Consider the following 24,975-nt stretch of genomic DNA (forward strand, 5'->3'; position numbering starts at 1 on the left):
CAGCTCTGAACAAATGAATGGATGTCAGCCAAGGCTGGCAGTGAAGCCAACTGGGGAGCAGGGCTCTAGCAAACCTGATCCACCCTCCAGAACCTGCCGACACCTCAGTCCAACCAAGAGTTAAGGAGCCGAGCAACAGAATTCGTGGAGGTCCCTCAGGGTACCTCTGAAAGAGTTTCTCTGAAAGATGAGAGAAAGAATGGAGCAGATCACCCAAGACAGCTTTGTGGTCCCCCCCAGACAACTCACCCCCGCCACTGCCCCAAGCACTCTCACTCTCCTAACCCCAGCCAGAATCCTGGAAGTGAGGAGTAGGTGGCAGAACAGAGCTGTGGAAGAGACAGAATCCCACCACACTGCTGTGAGGGCTGTAACCCAGTCCAATCCAGGGCTGTGGCCTGGGAGATGCTGCCGCTCCGCTAGTTCCAGGAATGGGGGCAGAGATTTTTAAGTAGGGCAAGTCATCAGACTCCTCACACCTGGTCAGGCCCCAAACCACAGAATAAAAACTTGTACTTCAATGGAAGGCAGGCATTGCCGCAGCGTGCCTTTCACCCTTATCGGAATCAGATGCAGAGAAAGCGCCCTTATGGCAGAGAGCACCATGGGTCACTAAGAGCAACGCAACATTCCTGTCTGCACACAGGCAGGTTCCATCTTCTCTGGCAGAGGCTAAACAGCCTTCCCTCCCACCCTACACAACACTAATTTTGTCTCCTTTTGCACATTCATTGTAAAATTCCTCATCTATAATGTTTCTGTCCTTGGGTTCTCTTTTGAATGAGTTATAACATCTGCCTGGTTCCCTCATTAATGAGTAGAGTCAAATCTTTAACACATGTTCCTTTTTATTTCTCTATGAGAGTCATGAGTTTACCTTTTCCTGAAAATTATCTTTTAACAAAGCGAAGGATTCTGGGGCTGCAGTAGGGCCTGGCTTACAGTCCTGGGGTCTTCAGGCCCAGCTTTGGGCAGTAGGACCCAGGCTCCTACCACTCTTGGGCTTCCTGAGGTCTCCCCTGGCCCTTTCCCCTTTCCTGCCCTTCCTCTTGTCCCCCACCTGCTGGCTCCAGGGGCCAAACCTGGCTCTCAGCATGGCCTCCCACTAATGGGGTCGGTCCCCAGCTGTGGCCTCAGGCTGGGCCTGTGATTTGTGGAGACTGGGTGGGTGGTCGAGCGTTCCAGGATGGTGGGTGTGTTCAGATTCACAGGCATCCTCTCCCTCCCCTCCCTCACTTTCTCAAACAACTCCATGTGGTAGCCTTTGCTCTTTCTGTCCAAAACCACACACTAAGCTCCTGGGATGGAAGAAGTGTCCACACACAGAGGTGACCAGGGACAGACTTTCTAGCCCCCTGCCTGCTCCCTGGGCTCCTGTAATTGGAACTGATCTCTGCTCCTGCTCTTTTATTGATGTTGACATTGCAGAGAGAACTCTGCTGCTCTCTGCTGCTACCATCTCAATGGGTGCCAGCCACCTGCTTTTCTCATAGATGCCATTCACCTCCACGTTTACCAATCACCTCTCAGGTCTCATACTCTGTGCTGTGTGTGCTGTTGGGATTCCTAAAAAGACAAAGCCCCTCCCCTCAAGGAACTCACCTTCCCAAACCCAGGGGAGGAACAACTTATACACGCAAAAACAAACAATGTAACAATAATAATGACAGAAAACATTACTTGAGTACCCACTATGTGCGAGGCACGTGCTAGATACCCTGGATACTAAATCTTCACAAACCCAAGAGCAGACACTATTATGAAAAAGCAGAGGCTCTAAGGGGCTAAACTGTAGCAGACACAAACTGGGGTGCCAGGACAGCTCAGAACAATTTCTCCAGCAGCCATGGCTGTGTCTAACCCCTCTCCAGCCTTGGAGCACTGATGCTCTCCCTCTCTAACGTATAGTGATCAGCCCAAAGAGTGGCATGTGACCCAGGTTAAGCCAATCAGAGTCCTGCCCTGGGAGATTTTTGCCTGGGAACCAGAGGGGAAACTCCTTTTGTCTCCAGCCATGGATGGGGATAGGAGTCAGCGTTGTGTTGTCAGTGGCCAGAATGTCTGGTAGAGAAGTTGGTCAGAGAGAATCAGGATGTCACAGAGAGAGAAGCGAGCCTGAAAACTTCCTCTAGTTCCAATTACTCTCATAATCAGCTCCAATCTGTCCCTCCCTGAGTCTGACCCATGAACCAAGAAATTACCACATTTGTCTTAATCTAGATTGAGTTGGTTTTTCATCATTTGCATCCTATGATGAGCAACACAGGTTCCCTGCCCAAGGTCACAGAGACATTAAGGGGCTGTTCCCCTAGCGACCACCTCATCAAAGGTGCAGCCAGATTATGGACCCAGGTAACGCCCTACCAATGTTTCCAGGGGGACTGACATGACATGGGATTGACGTTTCTCCCCATCAACTGTTCCATTCCCAGAAATGCATGACCAGTCACTTCACGAAGGTCACAGTACTATCACCAACCACTGCCCACTGACAGCATATGCTCTGCATGGCCATGCTGTGTGCCGTGCACTCGTTTTATCCTCCCCAAAACCTCTGGTAGTAAGTACTGTTAATGCTGCTTGCAAAGTGCAGAAGGAGATACTCCAGAGGGTTCTTAACTCGCCCCCAAAGTCACAAAGACAGGAAGGGGCCGAGTCAGACTGTGTGCTCTTGGTCGATTCACTAATATTCCTCTTAGTGCAGTAGCTCAATCAATTGCACATCCCTCACAGCCTGTCAGCACTGCCCATGTTAGACTGAGGATAAGGCGACTCTATCCCAGCCCTGGCATACTGCAGTCATCTGTCGGTCTGGATGATCATGCAGCTAGCCAACTTCTTTATCCTCTCCAAACAGGCTTAGGGGCAGAGGGCCCTAACATCAAGGCCAGTGAGGGCTGGAAGCTTTGGCCTTCAAAAGAGGCCTCGCTCAAATTCTTCAGGACCCACCACGTACATATCTTCTTTCTTAGCTCTAGTATTCCAGATGAATGTTTATGATGAGCCATTAACCTGGTCACCTTGCAGGGGCTCAGAGGTGAAGGGCACCTGCCCTGCTGCCTCCTGTTGATGTGGCATTTTCCCTTGTGCACTGCTGCCCACCTTCTCCCCGCCTGGACTGTACAGCGTCCTATGCTGAGCTGGGGTCTATCCCAGTGGGTCACCTGCCTCCGGTACTGCACTTCACAGGGGAGGGCTGAGGGTCTGGCCCCCATCCCCAGCATCTGACCCCTGACTGCACTACTTCTACCTTGGGTCTCACTTCACCCAGACAGGTCCCCATCCTTTCCCAGAACCACACAGCCACAGGCACCCTGACAAAGGCCCCATGCTTTCACCCCCCTTTCCCTCTTGTTCTTCCTTGTCTCTGCCCCTTTAGCCCAGGGATGCTCACTCGGGGCTACCTGTGGCCTACAGTGTGTTTTGTTTGGCATCCACAGTCAGTTTCTCTTTTAACATTTGAAAACTGGAAATGTTCACTTAAATATCTGGATTAAAATTTTCCATAATAAAATTTTTAAACACTTTTAAAAAAACTACATTTCTGACTTTTCTTGAAAAACTAGGTTTTCTGTGACGAGAGTCCTGTATCTCTGCAGGACAACTGTAGGCAGCAGCTGAGGGCACGGGCTCTCTGCTTCACCGCGGTCTTAGAATCTGCCCACATCCTTGATTGTCCTTGCCTGTTTGCGCATATCCGACGCCCGTGTCAGGGCGTCAGGACGCACTTCACAGATTGACAGCTCCTTGGCCAGTCTCCCCAGCCTGGGGTTGGGCATTTTTTCCAGATGATGAGTCCCAGGGAAGTCCCTTCAACTCCAACACAAGCAAGGCTCCGGGCCACGCCTGAGCCCGACTCTGAATGTGTCCAAGCCCAGAACCCCCTGTCCACAGGCTCCAGCGCAGGAGGCCAGGTGGGTCACCTCAGCCCAGGTATGTACAGCTGGGATCAGGCCACAGCCTGGGACACAAGTCAGGCCAATTCAGGCTCATTACACCGTCGAACCTGGCTGCCAAGGGTGTGCCTGCTGGGCTAAGGAGTCAGCAATGACTTCCCCAAGTCCACCTGAAAAATACCAGGCCCCAGAAACTTCCATTTGGATCAGCACTGGGGCCCACTTCACCCCACTCCCCTAAGTCCCAGGACACGTGGACACTCACGATATTCATGAGGGTGAGGACGTAGTTCTGCACATGCTCCTTGCCATGGAAGCGAACCACCGAGTCATCCACCACCAGCAGCACCTCGATGCTGTAGCTGCCTGGCTTGGCATGCCGCCGCTTCCGCTCTGTGTCGCCCAGCTGGTCCCCTACCAGGCCCAGCAGATTGGGAAGGTCTCCCAGGCCAAAGGCTGGAACCAAGACAGGAAGAGAGTGAGGTCCAACCCACAGGAGAGGCTGTCACTGTGACATCACCCACCACCTACCTCTGGCTCCATCATGGGCACCCCTTTCCCTGCCTCTGTAAGTAAAGTAGTATTCATGGGCAAGAACCATTTTCCTGCCACAAGGGCAGGGCTAAGTCTTTGAAGCAATGAGTAGCAGAGTGGGGAGAATTGACCCAGAGCAGAATGCCTGGGTTCCAGGAGCCACTCATTCTATCTCTCTGGGCATCCCAGGCCCCATCCCTCGCTTCTCTGGCCTCCGTTGCCTCTCCTATAACATGAGGATGAACCACCCTTTATCTCTAACACACAACGTTGCTGTAAAAATCAAAGTTGGCAATAGCTCCATAAAGGAAAAAAGTCATGGGGCTACTGTGGCCTCCACAGGGCATCTGAGGAACTCTCGGATACTCCTGTGAGCCCTGAGCCACTCGAATCCCACCCAGGAACTGTCAGTGACCCCAAATTTCACCATCGCTGCTTTGTCCTTTTGGCTAAAAGCAAAATAGCATTTATTAACTTGTATTATATAATCCAAGAGTTACTAAACTTTTTCTGTAAAGGACCAGATAAATATTTAAGGCTCTGTGGGTCATTCATTCTTGGTCACAACCATTCGATTCTTCCACTGAAGCACAAAATCAGCCGCAGATGAGACTGTGAGTATGTCTGTGTTCCAATCCAACCTGCCTCCTCTACAAGACAGCTGCCAGGCTGTATCTGGCCCTGGGCCTTACCTTTACTGACCTCTAATCTAATCTAATCCAAACCAATCTAATCTAATCTTTACAACAACTCTATCAGATTGTTGCCCCATTACACTGGTGAACACATTGAAGTTCAAAGATGTTAAGTAGCTTCTCTTGTGGGTCTGTCTGAATCAAAAGCCCATGCTTTGAAACATTACCAACGATGCCGCCATGTAGAAGGGTAACACCTTGAGCGCTGTCAGTCATCTATGCTATAGCCTGAATGAAGATAAACTCTGCTGGGGTGGTGGAGTGAGGGTACATGGAGACATCGCAGGGAAAGCTAAGAAGGCAGGACAGGAGGCTGGGGTCTCTCAAGAAGGCTCCAGAGCCTTAACTCTTAATGACTTTCCCCCCATCTCACTCTGAAGTTTTGATACTCGTACCATTAATTTCTAAGAACCTTCATTTATCCACAGGTATTTGAGAGCTCCCCGGATAGGAGGCTGGGAATGAGGATGTAAAGAGGCCACCACGCTATCCCCAGCATGTATCAGGGCTGTGGCAGCAGGAGGGGCCCTGCGCTATTCAATGGATGGACAGGGGGTAGGTGATAAAGGCCCGGCCTCTGCCCTTGAGCCCACTACCCAGCAGAGGGGACAAATAAGAAATTGGATTGTAATAATACAAGAATATCAAAGGCTACCACAGGACTGATCAGAGAAGGCGCCCTCCTGGAGATCCAGACCTGTTGGGGGAGGCGTCCTAAGGAGGGGACACTGAAGCTGGGGCTGAACAGAGAGCAGGAGAAAACCCACTTCAGCATAAGGGGCAGAGGGCCCTGTCTCTGCCCAGTCCATTGTGATTATTTATGTTACACACGGGAACGAGTGTGTGCAGACCCCGTCCACACGTGGGTGATGCACGTGGATGCATTCACGGCAACCTCTGCAGAGACCTGAGCCACCTCTATGCTGCTACCCACACGGGTTCTCAGGTAACGGGGATCTGAGGACGGGTAACAGGGAACACACAGGGCTCGGTGCTACCGTTTGTTTTTATCTCCTCTTTGCTGAGTGGCACTATAGTGCAAAGGAACAAAGCCCTAGACTTAAGAGCTGGAAAAATGTGTGGCCACTGGCCTGGCAGGGAAAGCCCTCTGGGTGGACGCACAGCCTGGTGAGCAGGGCTCGGGTGGGTTTCGTCCTCACTTACCCTTGAGGCTGGCGCCGCTCTGAGCTCACACTGCAGGCAGTTTCTGGTGGCCCTGGTGTCTGAGCCAATGGCAAGCACAGCAGCCCATAACCAAACTCCTGGGAGAGAGGAGGGCAGCCCCCGGCAGGGGAGAGGAAGGCACAAGGCTCCCTCCATGGAGCAGGGAGAAAAATAACAGTCACCCTCAACACATGGGCTGTGCCCAGAAGTGTAAGCCCTGCGAGTGGAATGCCACACTTGACCTCTCAGAGCCCTCCCTGCCAGGCATGTCACAGGAAGGCTGGAGAGGTTACCCCACTCACCCTAGGTCACACAGCAGCTTCATGACAACAGCCCAGAAAGTAAACTCAGGCCTCCCCCAGCCATGACCACACTCTATCAGGGCACAGCCATAATTCTCTCTCTGCAGACTTTCTGGGGAATTAGGGAGGACCAGCCAGCATTAGCCTTGGATGCTGTGGGGGGCTCTAGCCACACCCTCTTCTGTGGGTCCCTCATCCTTCAGGATGACAGGAGCAGAAAACCCTCAGGGCAGAGCAGGGCCCACTAGCCACTGGGAAGCTGCCATGAGCCACCCAAGAAGCCCCAGGCCAATGGAAAATGGTGCAGCTGCTTTGAAAATACAGTTGACAGTTAAACCTAGAGGTGCCATGTGACCCAGTAATTCCACTGGTAAGTGTGTACTCAAGAGAATTGAAAACGTATGTTCACATAAAAACTTGCACGCGAATGTTCACAGCAGCATTTCATAGTAGCCAAAAGATAGAAGCAACTCCAGTGTCCACCAGATGAATGATAAATGTGGCATGTCCGTACGCTGGATGGGAGTCCCATCATAAAGAGGAGAGAAGCATCACGCCAGGCGATCCCATGGATGAGCCTTGAAAACGCGCTGAGTGAAAGAAGCCAGGCACCAAAGGCACACACTGTATGATTTCATGCTATGAAACATCCTGAATGGGCAAATCCTATTTAGAAAGATAGATATCTTATGTAGAAAGATAGAAAGTAGATTAGTGGTTGCCAGGGGGCATTGGACGGTGGGGAAACAGGAGCAACTACAACTAATGGATGGGAATGTTCTGGAATTAGATAGAAGTGATGGTTGCACAGCATTGTGAATATAGTTTTAAAAACCCAGTGAATCGTATGCCTCAAAATGGTTAAAATGGTGAATTTTACCTCAATTGCTTGTAAAGCAGCCGCCCTGAGCCCCAGCCCGGCTGGTGTCCCTGGCATGGGCAGCCCCAAGGAGAGCTGGAGCTCTGGCTGCAGGAGCACATACCCCATTCGTATTCTCAGGAGGGAATTGGGGGTGGGAACGGGGTTCCGGAGAGTAGGACCATGGGTTAAATAGGAGAGGGCAGCGTTTGGAGCAGGAGAGCATTCAGGACACAGCCTCGGGGCCAAGGCAGGGCCATGGGGTGTGGGCCAGCTCGAGCCTGGGGGCCCAGCACTGGGAATTCCTTCCCCTGGACTCTGAACAGTTCAGTTTCTCCCCAGAGCCTTGGGAAAGGATCACCTAACTCTTCTTTGGAGTTCATGATGGATGTGTATGTATATGTGTGTGTGTGAGTGTGTTTGAGAGTGTGCGAGTGTGTGAAGGGGTGTGTATGTGGGGGGTGTCAATGTGTGTGAGCATGGGTAGATGTGGGGTTGTGAGAGTGTGTGAGTGTGTAGAGGGGTCTGTATGTGTGTATGCAGGTGTGCGAATGTGGGTGGGTATAAGTATGTGTTTGTCAGTGTATGAGTGTGGGTGTACGGGTGTGTGAGTGTGTGTTTGTGTCAGTATGTGAGCATGAGTGTATGGGTGGGGTGTGTCTGTGTGTGAGTGTGGGTGTACGGGTGTGTGAGTGTGTGTTTGTGTCAGTGTGTGAGCATCAGTGTATGGGTGGGGTGTGTCAGTGTGTGAGTGTGGGTGTACGGGTGTGTGAGTGTGTGTTTGTGTCAGTGTGTGAGCATGAGTGTATGGGTGGGGTGTGTCTGTGTGTGAGTGTGGGTGTACGGGTGTGTGAGTGTTTGTGTCAGTGTGTGAGCATGAGTGTATGGGTGGGGTGTGTCCCCCCACACGCCCTTTTCAGGAAGCAGCAGCTGTGGCCTTCCTGAGTGCCAAGAGGAACTGTCCCCTCCACCCCAGGTTCACTGGTGCACCTCAGACTCCCTTACGGTGAAGCAGGGGGCTGGAATCCCCTCCACAGACTCAGCCCAGTAAGCAAACCCATGTAGTGGAGCCTCTGATGCCTCCCTGCTCTCCTTCCTCCAGGGACAGGCCTGCTGCTGTGAGTGACACAGAGATGGAAACTTGGCATCTGTCCTCCAGGACCCCCAGCCTGGGTAGGAGAAGATAACAGACCCAGGAGACTCCCAGGTCTGAGGAACCAAGGGGAGGGACACCTGTGGAGGATGGGGATAGGTGGAGATGCAGAGGTCCCCAGCCTGAGGGAGATTCCCCTAAAGCCTTTAGCCAACTGCTAGGCAGGCTTTGAGCACCTGGCTAGGCCTCCAAGGCACGTCTCTGTGTGCAGAAAACCAGACCCAAAGAGCCAAGCTGAAGCCTCTGGCTTTAATCGAGTATATGAAATGGAGACAGGCACGCCTAGAAATGCTTCTCCCTACACTGGGCTCAGCCCCACGACTGGCCTTCAAATAAAAGTGCAAGTCGCAGCTTTCCAAGAAAGTCTTCTCCTGCCCCTGGTCTTTCTAAGGAAGGCCCATAGACGGACCAGGGCCTGGCTTCACTGGAGTTCCAGCCCTGGAGCCTGGTGTGGGGCAAGAGTCACAGTTACATTTCTTTGGGTCTGAACTCCAGCTCCATGTGCTCAGTGGTCTCAGCTTCCCAGCTACCCCCTATGGTGGCTGGTGATGCAGCTGGTTCTAGGTTCACAGCTCTGGAGCTGAACTTCCCCAACATCTCTTCCTAAAAGAGGGGACCTTATGGTCTTTGGATTCAGAATTGGCCTAAAAAAATGAAGCCCAGGGGAGACTCATTCCTCTTCCCAACCCTGGTGGAGGGAAGGGTGCCCTGAAATCCACACCAGCGCTCAGAGGCCCCACCAGCCCTGCCCTCCCCATCTTAGGCCTGCAGAATCCTCTGGCTCTGGTGCCACGGCTCTCTTGTGAGTGATACTTGGAGAGCAAATGGAGCTTCAATGGATACACTGTCTGTGGGGACAACTGGCTTCCAGGCATTTCTCACGCCAAGCCCAGTCCCACAGGGAGCTGGCACAAGGGTGTGTGTGGTCCAGTCATAACCAGATTTCACCTACGGCCTCCTCATCTCTTCTTGGCCAAAGGAGCTTTGTGACACTGTGAAGCTGACCACGGGCGCAGGAGCAGCACCTATCACATCCAGTTTATTTGCCCAAGCATAAGTCTTGAGTGCCTCTGGTGTGTAGGCTCCTGCACTGGTCACCTGGGCGCAGGGACGCCCCTTCCCTCAGGGGGTTCCCACCCTAACACGTCAGCAGTTACCCTTAATAATACTGTAAGGAGAGCTGCCATTTATCCAGCACCTACTACATGCCAAGCCCTATACTGAGATTTTCATAGACACCATCACCATTACATATAACATTTACAGGTAGACATGGATCATCTCTGCTTTACTGATGAGGAAAATGAGGGCTCAGAGATCTTAGGTAACTTGCCTAGGATCACGCAGTAGACAGACTTGAAGAATTGTAAAATGGTCTACAGGACACACAGCTGACCATGACGCCCTGACACCAGGCAGCCTCCCTGCAGGTGCCCTAATAACTCCTTTCCTGTGGTTCCCACACGGTTGAGTTGACTTTAGGGGGGTAAACTCACTGCAGGCATTCTACCTTCTGCCTTGGCTCAGAAATAGCCTTGAGAAGAAATGGTGAGCTCCTCAGAGACCTCTGGAGTCCCAGGGACCACAGTTCAGGACACAAGTGGCTCCTCTGGCCCCTAGCTCCAGCCAATTACAGCAGCTCCTAGAACGCAATGGGGTTTCTCTGCCAGTACAGCAGGTCTATGTGGCCCAGTCCCATTTTACAGATAAGAAGACTGAGGCCAGGCATGGACAGCTTAAGGACAGAAGTTACCGGGAAATACTCCAGAGGTAGGGAAAGAAGCAGCGCACAGGCCCCTACCTACAGCCTACCTTCATTGTGCAGGTCCCCGTGAGGTTCTGCCCACTCCTGCTGGACGGCCTCCCGGCGGTACACCACATGTGTCCTCCCGCTGGCCTCCTTCTCCTGCTGGCCCCGCTCCAGAGGCTCAATGAAGAAGTCGGTGCTATCTGTGCGGATGAGACCCGCCTGAACCAGGGACAGCAAGCACAGGGGAAGAGAGAGAGAAGAGGCATGAACACAGTACAGCCGACAGGCGAGCATCTGTGAATATACATATGTGACCCTACATGCATGCAGGCTCTTCCTCCAGGGCCTTGAGGAGCCCTGGGATTCCATGACATTCTATGAGGCCCTGGCAGGGGAATGGGAGGAGGTGGTAGGAAACCTGAGCAAAGGGGCCCACCCTCCTTTCAGCAAAGCAGATCCACTTTTACTGTATTGTCTATCCATGGGGCTCTGCATAAAATCTCATTACATCAGAGCTTCTATTGCTTACAAAAAGCAGAGGCACAAAAGCCACTGCCATAAGGCACATGCACACACAACAAGGCACTGCACTCCAGCCCGAAGCACATCACAAGGGTTTGGCTTTACCTAGAGACAGACAGGAAAATCCTAGGGGCAAAGGCTCATTATCCCTAAGGTGTGCTGGTCCCCCACTTCAATACGAAGCGCTGTTATTTCAAGTTGAAAGCACATGGGTGTGCACATGGCGGGATGGGGGTTTGGGGACGGGGAGGAGGGTAGCTAATGCTCATTCACGATAATGAGCCAGGAGTGCGTGTTTTTAATCTAATGTTTCCCTACATCAAATATTCCCTTAAAAAATCAGGTGTTGGCCTTGGAAATAAAAACAAAAAAATATATGATGGCAAAGCCCAGCAAATGTGTTATTATCCCCCAGTGAAGGCAGTTATCACAGGGGCCAATGAAACATACAACTAGATGTGGGTTAACGTATGTGTGTCTGCATACGCACTTGTGTATATACACACACACGCACACGCACACGCACACACACACCACGTCATCCTACAAAGTACTAAGAGTACCTACCGCGGTGGATGGAAAATCATAGGCATTATTTACAAACAAATATTTGTTGAATTCCTTCACTGGTTCAACAAGTATCTATTGAGTGCTTACTACATAACAAGGACTGGGAGCGCAGCTGTGAACACAAAGCAGTGAATGAAGGAAGCGTTTCTATAAATTCACTGGACCTTCTCCATTTGAATTGGAACTCCAGTGAAAACACAACCCAATTCCACCCACTCCCCACCTCCTCCTGTTCTGAGGCTGCATCTCAGGAGCCCCCTCCAAGTCCGACTGAACACCTGCCACTAAGCCGCCAACAGCAGCCAGCGTTTTCTGTGCCCCTTCTAGCTGTTTCTGTGGATCAAACAGAAAGCATCATTTTGGAGCCAAATCAAGACGGTTGCCTTCTGTGCTTCATCAACAGGCCCAATCAAGAGGCCAAGAAATGTTCCAGGGAAAAATGGCATTATTGGAACAAATTTGAGGCTTCCCTATAACCATTTTATCAGATAACACTCAATTGTCTGCAAAAGTTCTGATGTGCTTGTTAAAACGTCAATGTCAAATCTTACACTGAGCACACATGCATCCATGCAGAGCAGTTTGACTTTGTACCTACTGTGTGCCTGCTATGGGCAGGGAGAAACAGAAAAATAAGGCCCAAGAGCTGAGGGCAGCCAATGTCCTGCCCAGTGCTATGACAAAGTGTGGACACATGTCCCAAAGGAGGTGCCATCTGTGGGTCCTGAAGGATGACTATCCATCAGGTTCCTGCTTGCAAGGATTAGAAATTCAACTCAAACCCCCTGACCTGAAGGGGAAGGTACTAGCCCCAGGACACACTGAGGCAGGGGCTAAGACTGGAAGTGAGAGACCCAACACTCTTACCATCGCTCCCCTCAGTTCCCCCTACACCAGCTTCATCCTCCCTCCTCCAAGACAAGCTATATATCCCCTGTCCTTGCAGACACATCTCCAGTCTGCCGTCAGAGACAAGGAGATTCTCCCTTCACAGTCCCATCCAGGCTGAGTCACATGGTCACCCAGGGACTGTCAGCCCAGGTTTCCACAGCAGGCAGAAGGGAGAAATTGTTAGGGTGCAAAAGAAACCGACGCGAAAAGGAAAAAGCATACGAGGTAGAGGGGAAGGCCCCTGGGTGAGAGTGGAAATGCAGGAAGGACAGTGTGGGGAGGGGACCAGGGCATTCAGGCTCAGGGACAGAGGTTGAGCCCAAACTTGGACAAAAAGTAGTGGCCAAATCCAAGGGCCTCTGCTGCCGTGCACCTGCAGAACCCCAACGGGAGGCCTGTCTTCCAGCTGGTGGCTCCAGGCCCGGGACACGCCTCCAAGGCCTACCACAGCTTTGTTGCCATGAGGGCCTGTGATGAACTCTCAGCCAAGCCCTGCATGATTTATCCCATCCCCCTTTCTATACCCGTGTCTGATACCCAGAGGGACCCCTGGGTCCCTTGTACCCCTGGAACAAGCAAGCAAGAGACAGCATGAGTCAGAGGCCACTGCTCCATCCAGGTCACGGGCACACAAACCTGGCTGGCCCAGGGCAGTGGCCTGCGTCGTCTCAGTCCATCACACCTCTCAAGCTGCCTAGCAGAGGCAAACTCTCCAGAGCAAGAAGTGGAAGGCTCTACTCAGCCCCTCCCACACACCAGGTACCTGGTCAAGGCCCACCCCAATTCTGGGGCTTGGTTAAATGGCTCCACAAAGAGGATCCTTCAAGCCTGGCATTCCCTGCCCCACAGCCCAGAGACTCCACGTGGTCTCGAGGGCTCGGTGCCTCATATGAGGGACACAGTTCCCAAAATGAAACCACTGCCTTCCAGCCCGCCCCTTCCTCTGGCCCACAATCATGGGCTACAGACCTTTCAGGATCATCGTGCTCATCCCAGTCTGAAGCATCATACTTTGACAACACCCCCAGTTAGGAAACCTCTAGCTTTTACTTGGATGCTTCCAGTGACAGAGAGCTCCCTCCCTCAAGATGTAACAGATTCTGTGTAGGGACACTCCTAATATTATATTCAGCGTGAACACACTTCCCTACTTTCCATCGTTTATAAATCGTCTTCTTATCACTGTTATTAACAACAGTATCTGCCACTCATATTTTTATACATTATCTTATTTTATCTTTATAGCCCTATAAGGTGGGCACTAATGTTAGACCCATTTCATGGATGAGGAAATAGAGGTTCAGAAGGGTTAAGTAACTGGCCCAGTCACCCAGCAAGTAAGTGTCAGCACTCTTAACCACAATACTGTATTACCTGGGTTCATCCCCCAGGCCTGCTTCTGCCCTCAGGAGCCACTTGGAGCAAGAAAACATTGCTTTCCTATACCACCTGCAAATCCCTGGGCCTCTGATCTGACCTTGCAGAGCAAGGACACTCATTCTCCAACTCTCCACCTCTGGGCAAAACCCTCCCATGGAGGCCAGCACACCTCTCACCAAGGATATGAGAAGGAAGGGCAGGGCATAGCCCATAAAAGAAACAGTCCCTCCCACTCCCCAGGTGACCTCCCCCGCCACCTAGCCTAAAAGGATTCTTACCCCTACGCAGACCATCCTCATTACACCCTCACTGTTCTCAGCAGAATGGGAACCCCCAGGACGCTGGGTCTGGTCCAGCCTCCACACCCTTAGGCCTCTCCCCAGGAAAGGGTTAAAGGATCTGTCTTTCCCCATCCCAGTAAACTGTTTAGGACAAAGAAGCCAGAACCAAGCCCTGTCCTGCGTAATCCGAGAAATAAGTTTCTAAATTTCTTTGTGACTGGATCCCAGCAGCCCCCAAGGGATCAGGGCGGAACCTCCCCAGAGATTGTCCTTGTTCCATTGCGTGCATCCCACCCAGGCCTTGACAGGCAGCTCTTATCCAGGTCTGGGCTCCTCCTGGGCCACAGAGACTCTCCTCCTAGACAGAGAAGACAGGAAAGCAGGCTTGGCCACCAGACCGGGAGACAAGATGGGCCCAGTTCCTTCCCCTCAGACCTCGGTTTCCCTGTCTGCACAATGAGAGGTTTGGCCCAAGTTCCCTTGAATCTCTGCCCTGGCCAGGAAACCAGGCACCACACAGCGTAGACAGGCTGGCAGTGAGAACTTTCTGGCTTTCTGCCTCTTCACTAAAGTACTCCCGTCTCTCAATTTATAGAATGTTTATGTTTCTGAAAAGTGGTGGCTAATTTTAAAGTGCTAAAATCAAATCAAATTTCTGTATAAAAAAATCAAGAAAAAAAAGAGAAATAAATTCTGATAGGATAGAAAATAAATGTCAGTCATATTGAATTTCTACCTATACCTTATTCTTTTACAAACGGTAAATAAATAGGAAATATGTACTAGAAAGTTTCTTCACACAGTAAAACTAAAACAAAGAATCGTTGATTACATCCAATTGAGCCACATACCCGTAGGCCCTTGTCCAATTTCCCCAAATGGAAATTCTCCAGTGCACAAATCTTACCACTCTCTGCTGGGCTAAACTCCCTTTAATGTGGCTGTTTCTGAGGTGCCTTCCCTGGGAGGTGTGTGGCTGAATGTGGTGAGGGTGGAAGATGGGAAGGACTGTGGATTCTCCAACATGACATCGTTTTGATTGCAAAGGTAACACATTTGGCCTACCTCTTCATCCAGAGGCCTCCAGGCCATGTTAACATGTTTTCCAGTATGGGTTCTCTCAGGGGAAGCCCCCAAGTTCAGGTGTAAGCCCAGGACACCCAAAGAAGACATGGTCACATGGCAACTAGGGAGGTGAGTGCTGGCTTAGAAATCACCTTGTGTCCCGCTGTGAACCACAACTGAACAAGTTCAGCAGGTCACCCACAGTTGTCTACTATCAGGATAAGGTCCCAAATATTATAGCAGGTAATTGAGGCCAAATTATTTTGAAATCAGTGTGTATGTGTACATGCGTACATAAAAGTACATCTATTCTCAAACTGCATGTATGTGCATGGAAACTGGGAGGCGAGGGTACCCGGAGCCAACAAAGAGATCTCCAAGAGGAGCACAGAAGAGATCTCCAAGGACTGGGAGATGTGTGGGACATGGGCAGGGCTCTATCTGTGCCAGGTACAGAGTCAATGAGCAAGGACCTGGCCTGGGGTCCAGACAGTTGCAAGTGGCTTGGCTCTCAGGGGACAGCTGCAGGCCCTGGCAAAGGGGGATCCTGAGTCCCCTTGCTTGCTGCTGCTTGGACCAGCCTACCTTTGCCAAATGCCCAGAAGGTCCATTTCAAGATGGTAGCTCCAGTGAAGCCAGCTGAAGGGTGGGCCAGACTGCCTCTCCTTTCTCCTTCCAAGGCTGGCCTATCTGGGGCTTCCCCAGAGGAGAAAGTAGCAGAGCAGGCCACCTCTCAGCCAATCATCCCACCACCTCCCAAGGAGAGTGTATTCTTGGGCCTGAACTTGTTCTGGAACTTCTATCACAAGGGCTTTACTTCCACAGACACCCCTTGATGCTGTCTCAGGTTCTAGGCCTCCAGCAAATCCAGCTTGAAACTGTTCCACTGTAGCAAACAAAAGAAAACCCAGCAACTGGATGCTGGAGTGATACACACAACAATCAGAAATGGCTTCCACCAGATTCCTCAACGGGTGGCCGCTTCCCCTCAACAGGGCCACCTGTAATCTGCATGCACTGTTCCCAGCCACTGCCAGCCACACTCCTTGGCTAGACCATATGGGCTGCTACAACCCAGAAACCTCGACCACAGGCGGCTCCTTCCCTTCCCCCACTGCCCTGCTCACCTAACCCTAGCACTTGGTTCCAGTTATTATTAAACTTCATCGGGACCTCCAAGATATGATCCTTACTTCCTCACTTCCCTTCTCACCACCTTGGACATCTAGGTCTAGTTGCACAATAATTCTCTTGCAAACACCCATACTCTCTCACCCTCTTTCCCTCCATTCTGCTGTCCCAGGGAAGCTTCTCCACCCTGGTTCAGCCCGACCATCCACCTACTCCACACATGCACACAGGTGCCTACTGGTCTCACTTGAAATCAGCAGCTCACCTCAAGTGACATGAAGCTGAGGTTCTGTTGCACTTCCCTGTTAAGACTAACAGCTTAACATTCTGTGTCCCAGCTCTCCCAAATGGCTCAGACCCCCAACACTGCCCCACCCCCAGTCTCATACTCCAAGGCTCCCACCACCCTGTTGTGCCAGTGCCAGTGTCCTCCCACAGCTGGGCCCCCTCTCCTCTTCTGTGGCTGGATGTGTCCCCCCTCCACTCTGTGCTCAGGATCACCTCTCTGTCACCTCCTTAAGGACTCAGCTCCTGCAGTTAGCACCCCCTTTCCAGCTCCATCACGCTTTCCTTTCTACAAGACCACTACTATCCGCATCCAAGCACACTCGAGTGTCCCCCATCTTTGAAACTCCCTACCTCCCATCCCTGCCCAACCACTGCCCATGTCACTGCTTCCCTCCACAGCAGAAAGCGTTGTCTACACTCACCACCTCCATGCCCCCTGGCTTCTCCTCTACCCACCCCAAGTGGCCTTCTAGAGCCACCACTTCCTGGAAACTGCTCACCTGTGACTACCACATGGCCATGGCCAGCAATCACTTCTTTGTCCTGGTCTCACACAGCTCCTACAATCATCAGCTCTCCCTGGCACGTCCCCAGGTCCATGGCTTTAGGTACTGCATGGCTGCAAATGACTTCCAATTTATATTCCCAGCCCTGGCTCCTCCTGGAATTCCTTTATGATTGTCCAACAGCTTCCTTGATAGAGACTGGATCTCCACTGGGCGTCTCAAACTTTGGAGCAGAACTCTAAGTTTGACTTCCAGACCCACTCCTCCCCTTGTCTTCCCCATCTCAGTAAATGACACTGCCTTTTCCCCAGCTGCTCTACCCCAAAATCAAGGAGGAGGGACAAGCTCAGTGATCTAGGTCTTTTCAAGTCCCCCAACCCTGGCAGTTCCATCAGTCAGTTCAGCTGAAAGTAACACCCTACATAACCTGCAGTGGCCAGAACCTCTAACGGGTCATCCAGGGCTGTTGTCTCTGATTCATGGCAGGTAGGAGAGGCGGCCCCACCCCTCACACCCCCACACCCTGGAACCACGGCTCCTGCAGGGACTCTTCAAAGTGACCCAGATCTCTTCCTCCCTCAACATGTCCTTAAGTGTTTATGAAGCACATACTGTTTGCTGAACTTGATGGGGGTGAGGTTGGGGTGCAAAAAGACATGAGAGACTGGCCTCTCCTCGCCTGAGAAGGGACTTATATCTGGAATATGTAAAGAACTCTCACAACACAATCACTAAAAGACAACCCAGTTTTAAAGTGGGAAAAGGATCTGAACAGACATTTCTCCAAGAAAGATCTACAAACAGCAGTAAGCACATGAAAAGATGTTCAATATCATCAGTCATCAGGGAAAGGCAAATCCAAACCACAAAGAAATAGGATGGCTTGAATCAGAAAGTCAGATAACCAGTGTTGGCAAGGATGTGGAGAAACTGGAACCCTCATACATTGGTGGGAATGTAAAATAGCACAGCCACTTTGAAAACAGTCTGGCAATACTCCTCCAATGATTAAACAGCATTACCACACGATCCAGCTATTCCACTTCCAAAGTGTAAGCACCCAAGAGAAATAAAACACATGCCCATGCAAAAAAGTTTTTCATAGCATTATTCCTAGTAGTCAAAAGATGGAAACAGGCCGGGCGCGGTGGCTCAAGCCTGTAATCCCAGCACTTTGGGAGGCAGAGGCGGGCGGATCACAAGGTCAGGAGATCGAGACCATCCTGGCTAACACGGTGAAACCCCGTCTCTACTAAAAACTACAAAAAACTAGCCGGGCGAGGTGGCGGGCGCCTGTAGTCCCAGCTACCCGGGAGGCTGAGGCAGGAGAATGGCATAAACCCGGGAGGCGGAGCTTGCAGTGAGCTGAGATCTGGCCACAGCACTCCAGCCTGGGTGACAGGCGAGACTCCGTCTCAAAAAAAAAAAAAAAAGATGGAAACAAGTCAAACGCCCGTCAATGGATAAATGGACACACTATATATATGTATATATATAGCCATACAATGAAATATTATTTTGCCATAGAAAGGAATGAAGTACTGATATATGCTACAAGATGGATGAACCTTGAAAAAAAGCCAAGTAGAAGAAACCAGATGCAAAAGGTCATATATTACATGATTCTGTTTGTATGAAGTGTCTTCATACAAATAGAATAGGCAGATCCACAGAGATAGAAAGTAGATTCGTCACTGCCAATGGCTGGGGTAATGTTGGATTGGGGGTGAATAGCTAAAGGCCACATAGTCTCTTTGTTAGGTGATGAAAATGGTCTACAGTTGACTGCAGTGATGGTTGCAGATATCTGTGAATATAATTTTTAAAACCACTGCATTGCATATTTTAAATGGGTAAATTGCATGGTATGTGAATTATATCTCAATAAAGCTAATAATTAAAAAGATAACATGCATGAATGGAGGCGAGAAACATGCACAGAGATAATACACAGGCACAGAGAGGACACACAAAGGGGTGACTCACACAGACGACAAACACTCCAGCAGACATTCATGCAGAGACGACACGCATGTGGCACACAGACTGCCTGCTACCACGGAAGCGGGAGTCAGCGAGGCTGGGATGAAAGCCTGCCGACGCTGAGATTTCATCTAATTCAAACCTGATGTGGAAGACTCAAGCCACAGGAGCTCTGCTGGAGGCTGGGGCTGCCAAGTCCTCGGTCCAAGCCAGAGAAAGTCTGAAAGCTGATTCAGACTGAGCTGCAGCCTTGGGGACAGGCAGGAAGAAGGAGCTCTTGGAGGATGGGGCTGAAAGCTGCCAGGCTTGTCCACAACTGGCACGCTCTGCCACGTACATCTGCACGGCGCCCCATACCAGCAGCATCAGCACTACCACAACAAGCCAAAAGCTCAAAGAAACACCAGGAAGCAGAGAGCCTCTGCCAGCTGGAGATAGTTATCTGGGATGACCACTTGGCCACAGTTCCCAAGGTCATGACCTCTGCAGGCCCCACACCCTGGGAGATGCTGGGTGAAAGGCTACTGAGATCTTGCTGAGCCCAGTGCATTTGCAGCAAAAGTCTTTCTCAGGGGAGAAGCAATGTGGTGGGTAAATGCAGAGATCCTAGAGCCAGAGAGTTCCTGAGTTCAAATGCTGGCTCTACCACTCTCAAATCATGTAATGTTGGGACACTTACTTAACATCCTTGTGCTTCAGGATTATAACCACAACCATCTTGTAGGGCTGTTCTGAGAAAGCAATATACCTAAGGCACCTAGGATGGTCCCAAGCATGCCATGAGGGCCATGTTAGTGTTTGCATCTGTGGCCATGATTCTCATGATCACCACTGTCACTTTGAAATATGCCTGGAAGCCCCAGTGGCTCAGGAAGGGAACCCACAGGATCAGTGCTGGGGTTGACATTCTGGAACCACAGGAGGGTTTGTGTGTAGCTCCTGGCTCTGCGATGGCCTGGCTTTGACATGCTGATACAGTTTGGATGTTTATCCCCTCCAAATCTCATGTTGAAATGTGATCTCCAGTGTTAGAGGCGGGGCCCGGTGGGAGGTGATTGGACCATGGGGGTAGATCCCTCATGAATGGTTTAGCACCATCTCTTTGGTGTTGAGTTCTCGTTCAGTTCATACAAGATCTAGTTGCGTAAAGTGTGTGGCACCTCCCCCATCTATTCTGCTTCCGATGTCACCATGTGGCATGCCAGCTCCTCTTCCCTTCCACCATGACTGCAAACTTCCTGAGGCTCTCACCAGAAGCAGGTGCTGGAGCCATGCTTGCACAGCCTGCAGAATCACGAGCCAACTAAAATTATTCTTTATAAATTGCCCAGCCCCAGATATTTCCTTATAGCAACATAAAAATGGACTACCACACATGCCCAGATCTCCTGCCTGTAAGTGGAAAGAAGTCCTCAAGAAAAAAAGAATACCAGTGGTTGAACGTCCTAAGGGGAAAAGTCCTTACCCCCCAAAAAGGGACTGGTAGAGGATGATGTTAAAGGTGAAAAAGAAGACCTGCAGACAAAAGGTTGGGCAGAAACATACCCAGCTGTTAGGGCATTGTCTCTAGGCAATGAGATGGTAGGCAATTTATTTCTCTTTAAACTTTTAGGTATTTTCTGACTTTTCTATGATGTCCTTATCTCAAAAGGCACACCTATTCTGCACAGAGTGTGTGCCTACCACAATGAACACAGAATCAACTCCCATTCCCTAAACAAAGTTTAAAAAAGGGAAACAAACATAATGTATCCCTCCTTTTCTGTCATTCAACTTCCCTGCAAAGTAGTGTAGAGGCTTCGCTGGGGAGGGAAACACCTGGGGTTCCATCCCAGCAGGGTGCTTCCCAGCTGAGCGTCACCAGCCCTCTCTCAACCTCAGATTCCATATCTGAAACCAAAGAGTGGACGGGAAGATGAGATAAGGCATGGGAAACGGCCCTCCTGGAGCCGGGTTCACAGCAAGTGGTGGTCTTTTCCTTCCTTCCCTCCTCCGTCTGACTCTTCTGGTCCTGAAAGACCTGACCCCAGCTACTGACCTGACACACAGTAGGCTTTCCAGGAGACAACAGCAGCCGTTCTAAACCCTAGACAGTCATTAAAATCACCTGGGGGAATTTACAAAACTACAGCGACCTCCCAGACCAATGAAATCAACACCCAATGGGTGGGGCTCAGGAGTCAGTGCATTCTGGAAGCTGCTGGGTGATTCAGACGTGCATCCAGGGCTGAGAAACACTCATCCAAACCCTGGAGGCTTCCAAACAGTGGAATGGCATGAAAAGGGACATTTAAGTGGTCATGCGTGTTTCATAAAGAGAGCAATAGCAGCACAGGTGTGTTCATCATAACACCGGAAATGGGCAACTAAGAGAAGAAATGAGCGTACAATAAGTACGTTCCCTGAGAGGGGGCCGTGGGAGTCCAGTGGGCTGGGTTACTGCACACCTCTTACTTCACGACCAAGGGCCACCTAGACCACAAGTGATCCAGGGTGGGGAAAGCCTGGGAGGTAGAGGGAGCAGCTGTGACCTGCTGAGTGGCCAAGGACCAGTCAATGCCCTCACAGCCATCCAAGCTGGGGGTCCATAGTGCAGAGAGTGAGGACAATTATTAGTAGTCCCTCTGTGCTGATGTTGACTATGAAGGTGATGACTAGCTCTGTCCTCTGGCACCTTGGAGAACAGAGTTGCTCAGATCATCCAAAGCTTGAAGTTCTGTTTTTTGTTTTTGTTTTTGTTTTAACAGGGTCTCACTCTGTCCCCAGACTGGAGTGCAGTGGCACGATCTCTGCTCACTGCAACCTCTGCCTCCCAGGTTCAAGCGATTCTTCTGCATTTCCTGAGTAGCTGGGACTACAGGTGCGCACCCACACCCAGCTAATTTTTTTGTATTTTTAGCAGACACGCAGTTTCACCATGTTGACCATGACCAACTGAACTCCTGACCTCAAGGGATCCGTCCACCTTGGCCTCCCAAAGTGCTAGGATTACAGGCGTGAGCCACCGCACCCGACCAAAAGCTTGAAGTTCTTAAAGGAGGAGTGGTCGCTTTTTATTTCTACTCCTCTTCCCCTGCTAACAGGCAGTTGTCCTGGTCCAGAGGCAGGACCTGTAGGTGCTCAGAGATTGCCTTCTGCTGCAAACCCCTCACTCTGGAGCCCATCCAGACTCAGGGCAGACCTTGCCAGGCCGGCAGCCACCCTCAGATTCCATTCCCCAGTGCCCAGGAGCCACACAGCTCTGAGGCTTCCCTCTCTGTCACCACCATAGCCCACCAAGCTCGGCGAAGGAGCTCTGCCTGGCCACTGCTTGGCCCTGAGTGCTGGCAGCAGCCATGGCTCTGGGATGAGGAGACAGGAAGCAGCCCTCATGTGCCAGCAGGCGGTGTGGCTGCCAGGCCCTGAGTGGAGGAACAGCACCCTGCGTGGAGGCCTTGCGGTTTAAACCCTGCTGTTCAGACGCACACCAGCTGATGGTGAGCAGCACCGGGAAAGGTGCTACACCCTTGGCAGTGGAAAGCAGGCCCAAGAGACGGCCTGACAGGTCACTGTCCCAGCCAGGCCTCCCCTCTGAATGAGCCCTACAGCAGCCTGGCCCAGGGGGTCGCTGACTAGTTCTAAACCATGTCTGCCACGTGAGACCATGCACGTAAATGTTTCTCACTGCATCTGATACATAGCCTGGGCTGTAGTGAGCCACTGATGAGGGACTTGACAGTGGCCGAGAGACAGGTTCCCTCCAGAATGCAGGTAAGCATGGGAGAGTGCCAGGCTAGCTCTAGCCCCACGAGTGACTCCTAATGACACAATGATCCTCCAGGTATCACTGGCCAGTCTCCTCTGCAAAAGGTGGAAGGAGCAGATGAAGCATAATTGGCCAGAAGACCCCAGACAGGTGGTACGGTCCTGTACTTAACCCTGCCCAGGGACCAGCACCACTAGCACAGGTTCCGGATTTGGCCACACTCTGACAGTTCACCTGCCAGGCACTAGCAGCACAAATGCCCACACTGCAGCCACCAGACCCCCTCTCCAGACCCACTCCCTTCGCGTGTTCACCTATGTCTCTGTAACTTGCTTCTCCTAAACCGTTGCCTGCAATAGCACATATTCACTCATTCATTCATAAGATGATGACTGAGAAGCCCCTGATCTAGGTGCTGGGGATACAGACAAAAATTCCTCTTTGCACGGAGCTAACATTCTATAGCAGGGTGGAGACAGGCGATAAATAACTAGAAATATGTGACACACCAAGTAGAAGGAGCCATGGAGAAGAGAAAGGATTGGAGCTTGAAACTGTGAATAAGGTTGCCAGGGAGGACGTCCGAAGGTGACATTCGAGTGAAAGCCTGAGGGGTCTGAGGGGCAGGCCCTGGCAGTCCCTGGGGAGGAATGTTCCCTTCAGGGAGGGCAGTGAGGAGGAGCAATGGCAGCCCAGGGACTGGCTGGCTTCTCCCGGAGGAGTGCCGCGAACCATGGAGGACTCGGATTGTAACAGGACTGCCAGTGCTGCTGTTGGCGAACAGACTGCAGGGGCAAGGGAGTGCAGGGAAGCGAATGCCACCATCTGGGAGAGACAGGAGGTGGCTCACACCACCCCAGTGGTGGTTATTCTTATTATGCTGTGTTTGTTTCCCTTTTAGAATTACCAGTAACAAAAATCCCCACACTGGAGCCACACTGGACCAGTTCTGTACCAGAGCCACGGTTCCCACGAGCCTCTGTGCCTTCGCCCCTGCTGTGCACCCCACTGGGAATGCCCCTTTCACCCAGCTCTAAAGCCACCCCATCAATGCTCCCTCCTCTGTGCTCCGTGGCAGTGGCTCTTGGCAGGTGCTCTATCCCTGTCCCGGTATCTCTTTCCTTATTCTAGACTTGAGCTTCAGGGGGATGAACTGGTTGATGCTGTGCAACTGACTTTGGAATGAAACCATGCTAAACAAGCATCCTTTGGGTCAGGACTTAAAACAAACTCCCTTGGGTATACCACCCTTGTGAGACGTCCACTTCCCCAAAATTGTGGCCGTGGATTAGGGGACGGCATATTTTACCTAGCATCTCCCTATGCAGGGACTACGAATTATGAAGTGACAACATCTCAAAGGCATGATGCACCCAGGCCAGCAGTAGGCCAGGCTGTGGAATACAGGCCTCTCCGGACTGGAGGAGCTAACTCTTTTGAGTGTGGACCCCTGCCAGCCTTGAGGGGTGGATGTGAACCTCTGCCTGGGGGGTGGGTGTGGCTTGGAGGGGAAAGTGACAGGCTGTTTCTGGACAGACCAAAGGTGTAAATATGTGGCTGGCTTAAAAGCAAAGGCTGACAAAGGCCTTCAGCCACCCGTCGGGAACAGAGTTTGCATTCAGACCAACCTGGTCCTAACAAACGATCTCACCTCCAGACATTTCTCTAAAAAGAGGCCTGTTCTACTGCCCCATCAGCCGTGTTACTGAAAGCAGAAGAAAATTAGACTGCAGGGTTTTTAAATGTTCCATGACAAGTAATGTGTACATAACAGCAGCCTCTCCCCCTCCAATATGTTGAAAATGGATAAAACAGCAGCACTGGTGACTTGAGTCTGAGAAACACGAGAAGGTTCCGTTTGAGCATCAAATCCCACTAACTGGGCCATTGACATCTGTTTTTCTTAGTTGGCCTTCCAGTTTCAGGGAAGACAATGACATGCAGAAGTTGAGCAGCCCTCCCCCTCACAGTGGGAGCCTCATAAACACCTCTACTCAGTACCCCCAGGCCCCTTCAACCCCCACCACCATTAGACCAATCACTTTTAGCATTCATCATGCTGAAGCTGTTGCCACAGCTACCGTATCAGGGCACAGCACACGGTTTACGACCTTGAGTCTCTGCTCACATACACTTGGTCTTGCCACTGACAGGAGAGGCTGCCTGGAACTGCGGGAGGAACATTGCCTGGGAGTAAGGAACCTTGGTCCTTGTGCGCCCTGACACCTGACACTCACCTGCTACTCCATGACCCTGGATC

General features: G+C 51.3%; 1 protein-coding gene across 2 annotated transcripts in view; it reads right to left on the reverse strand.

The window, feature by feature from the left end:
- Window positions 1–24,975, reverse strand: part of ADAMTS14 (ADAM metallopeptidase with thrombospondin type 1 motif 14) — an 88,029-nt gene that overhangs the window by 49,280 nt on the left and 13,774 nt on the right. For both annotated transcript variants that reach the window (XM_010362852.2, XM_010362851.2), the window contains exons 3-4: window positions 10,416–10,572; window positions 4,162–4,352 (exon numbers count right to left, since the gene is read on the reverse strand). In XM_010362852.2, the coding sequence (XP_010361154.2) occupies window positions 4,162–4,352; window positions 10,416–10,572 (348 nt within the window). The remainder of the gene's footprint in view (window positions 1–4,161; window positions 4,353–10,415; window positions 10,573–24,975) is intronic.

This window comes from Rhinopithecus roxellana, chromosome 11, assembly GCF_007565055.1.
Source record: "Rhinopithecus roxellana isolate Shanxi Qingling chromosome 11, ASM756505v1, whole genome shotgun sequence".
Classification (NCBI taxonomy): Eukaryota; Metazoa; Chordata; class Mammalia; order Primates; family Cercopithecidae; genus Rhinopithecus; species Rhinopithecus roxellana.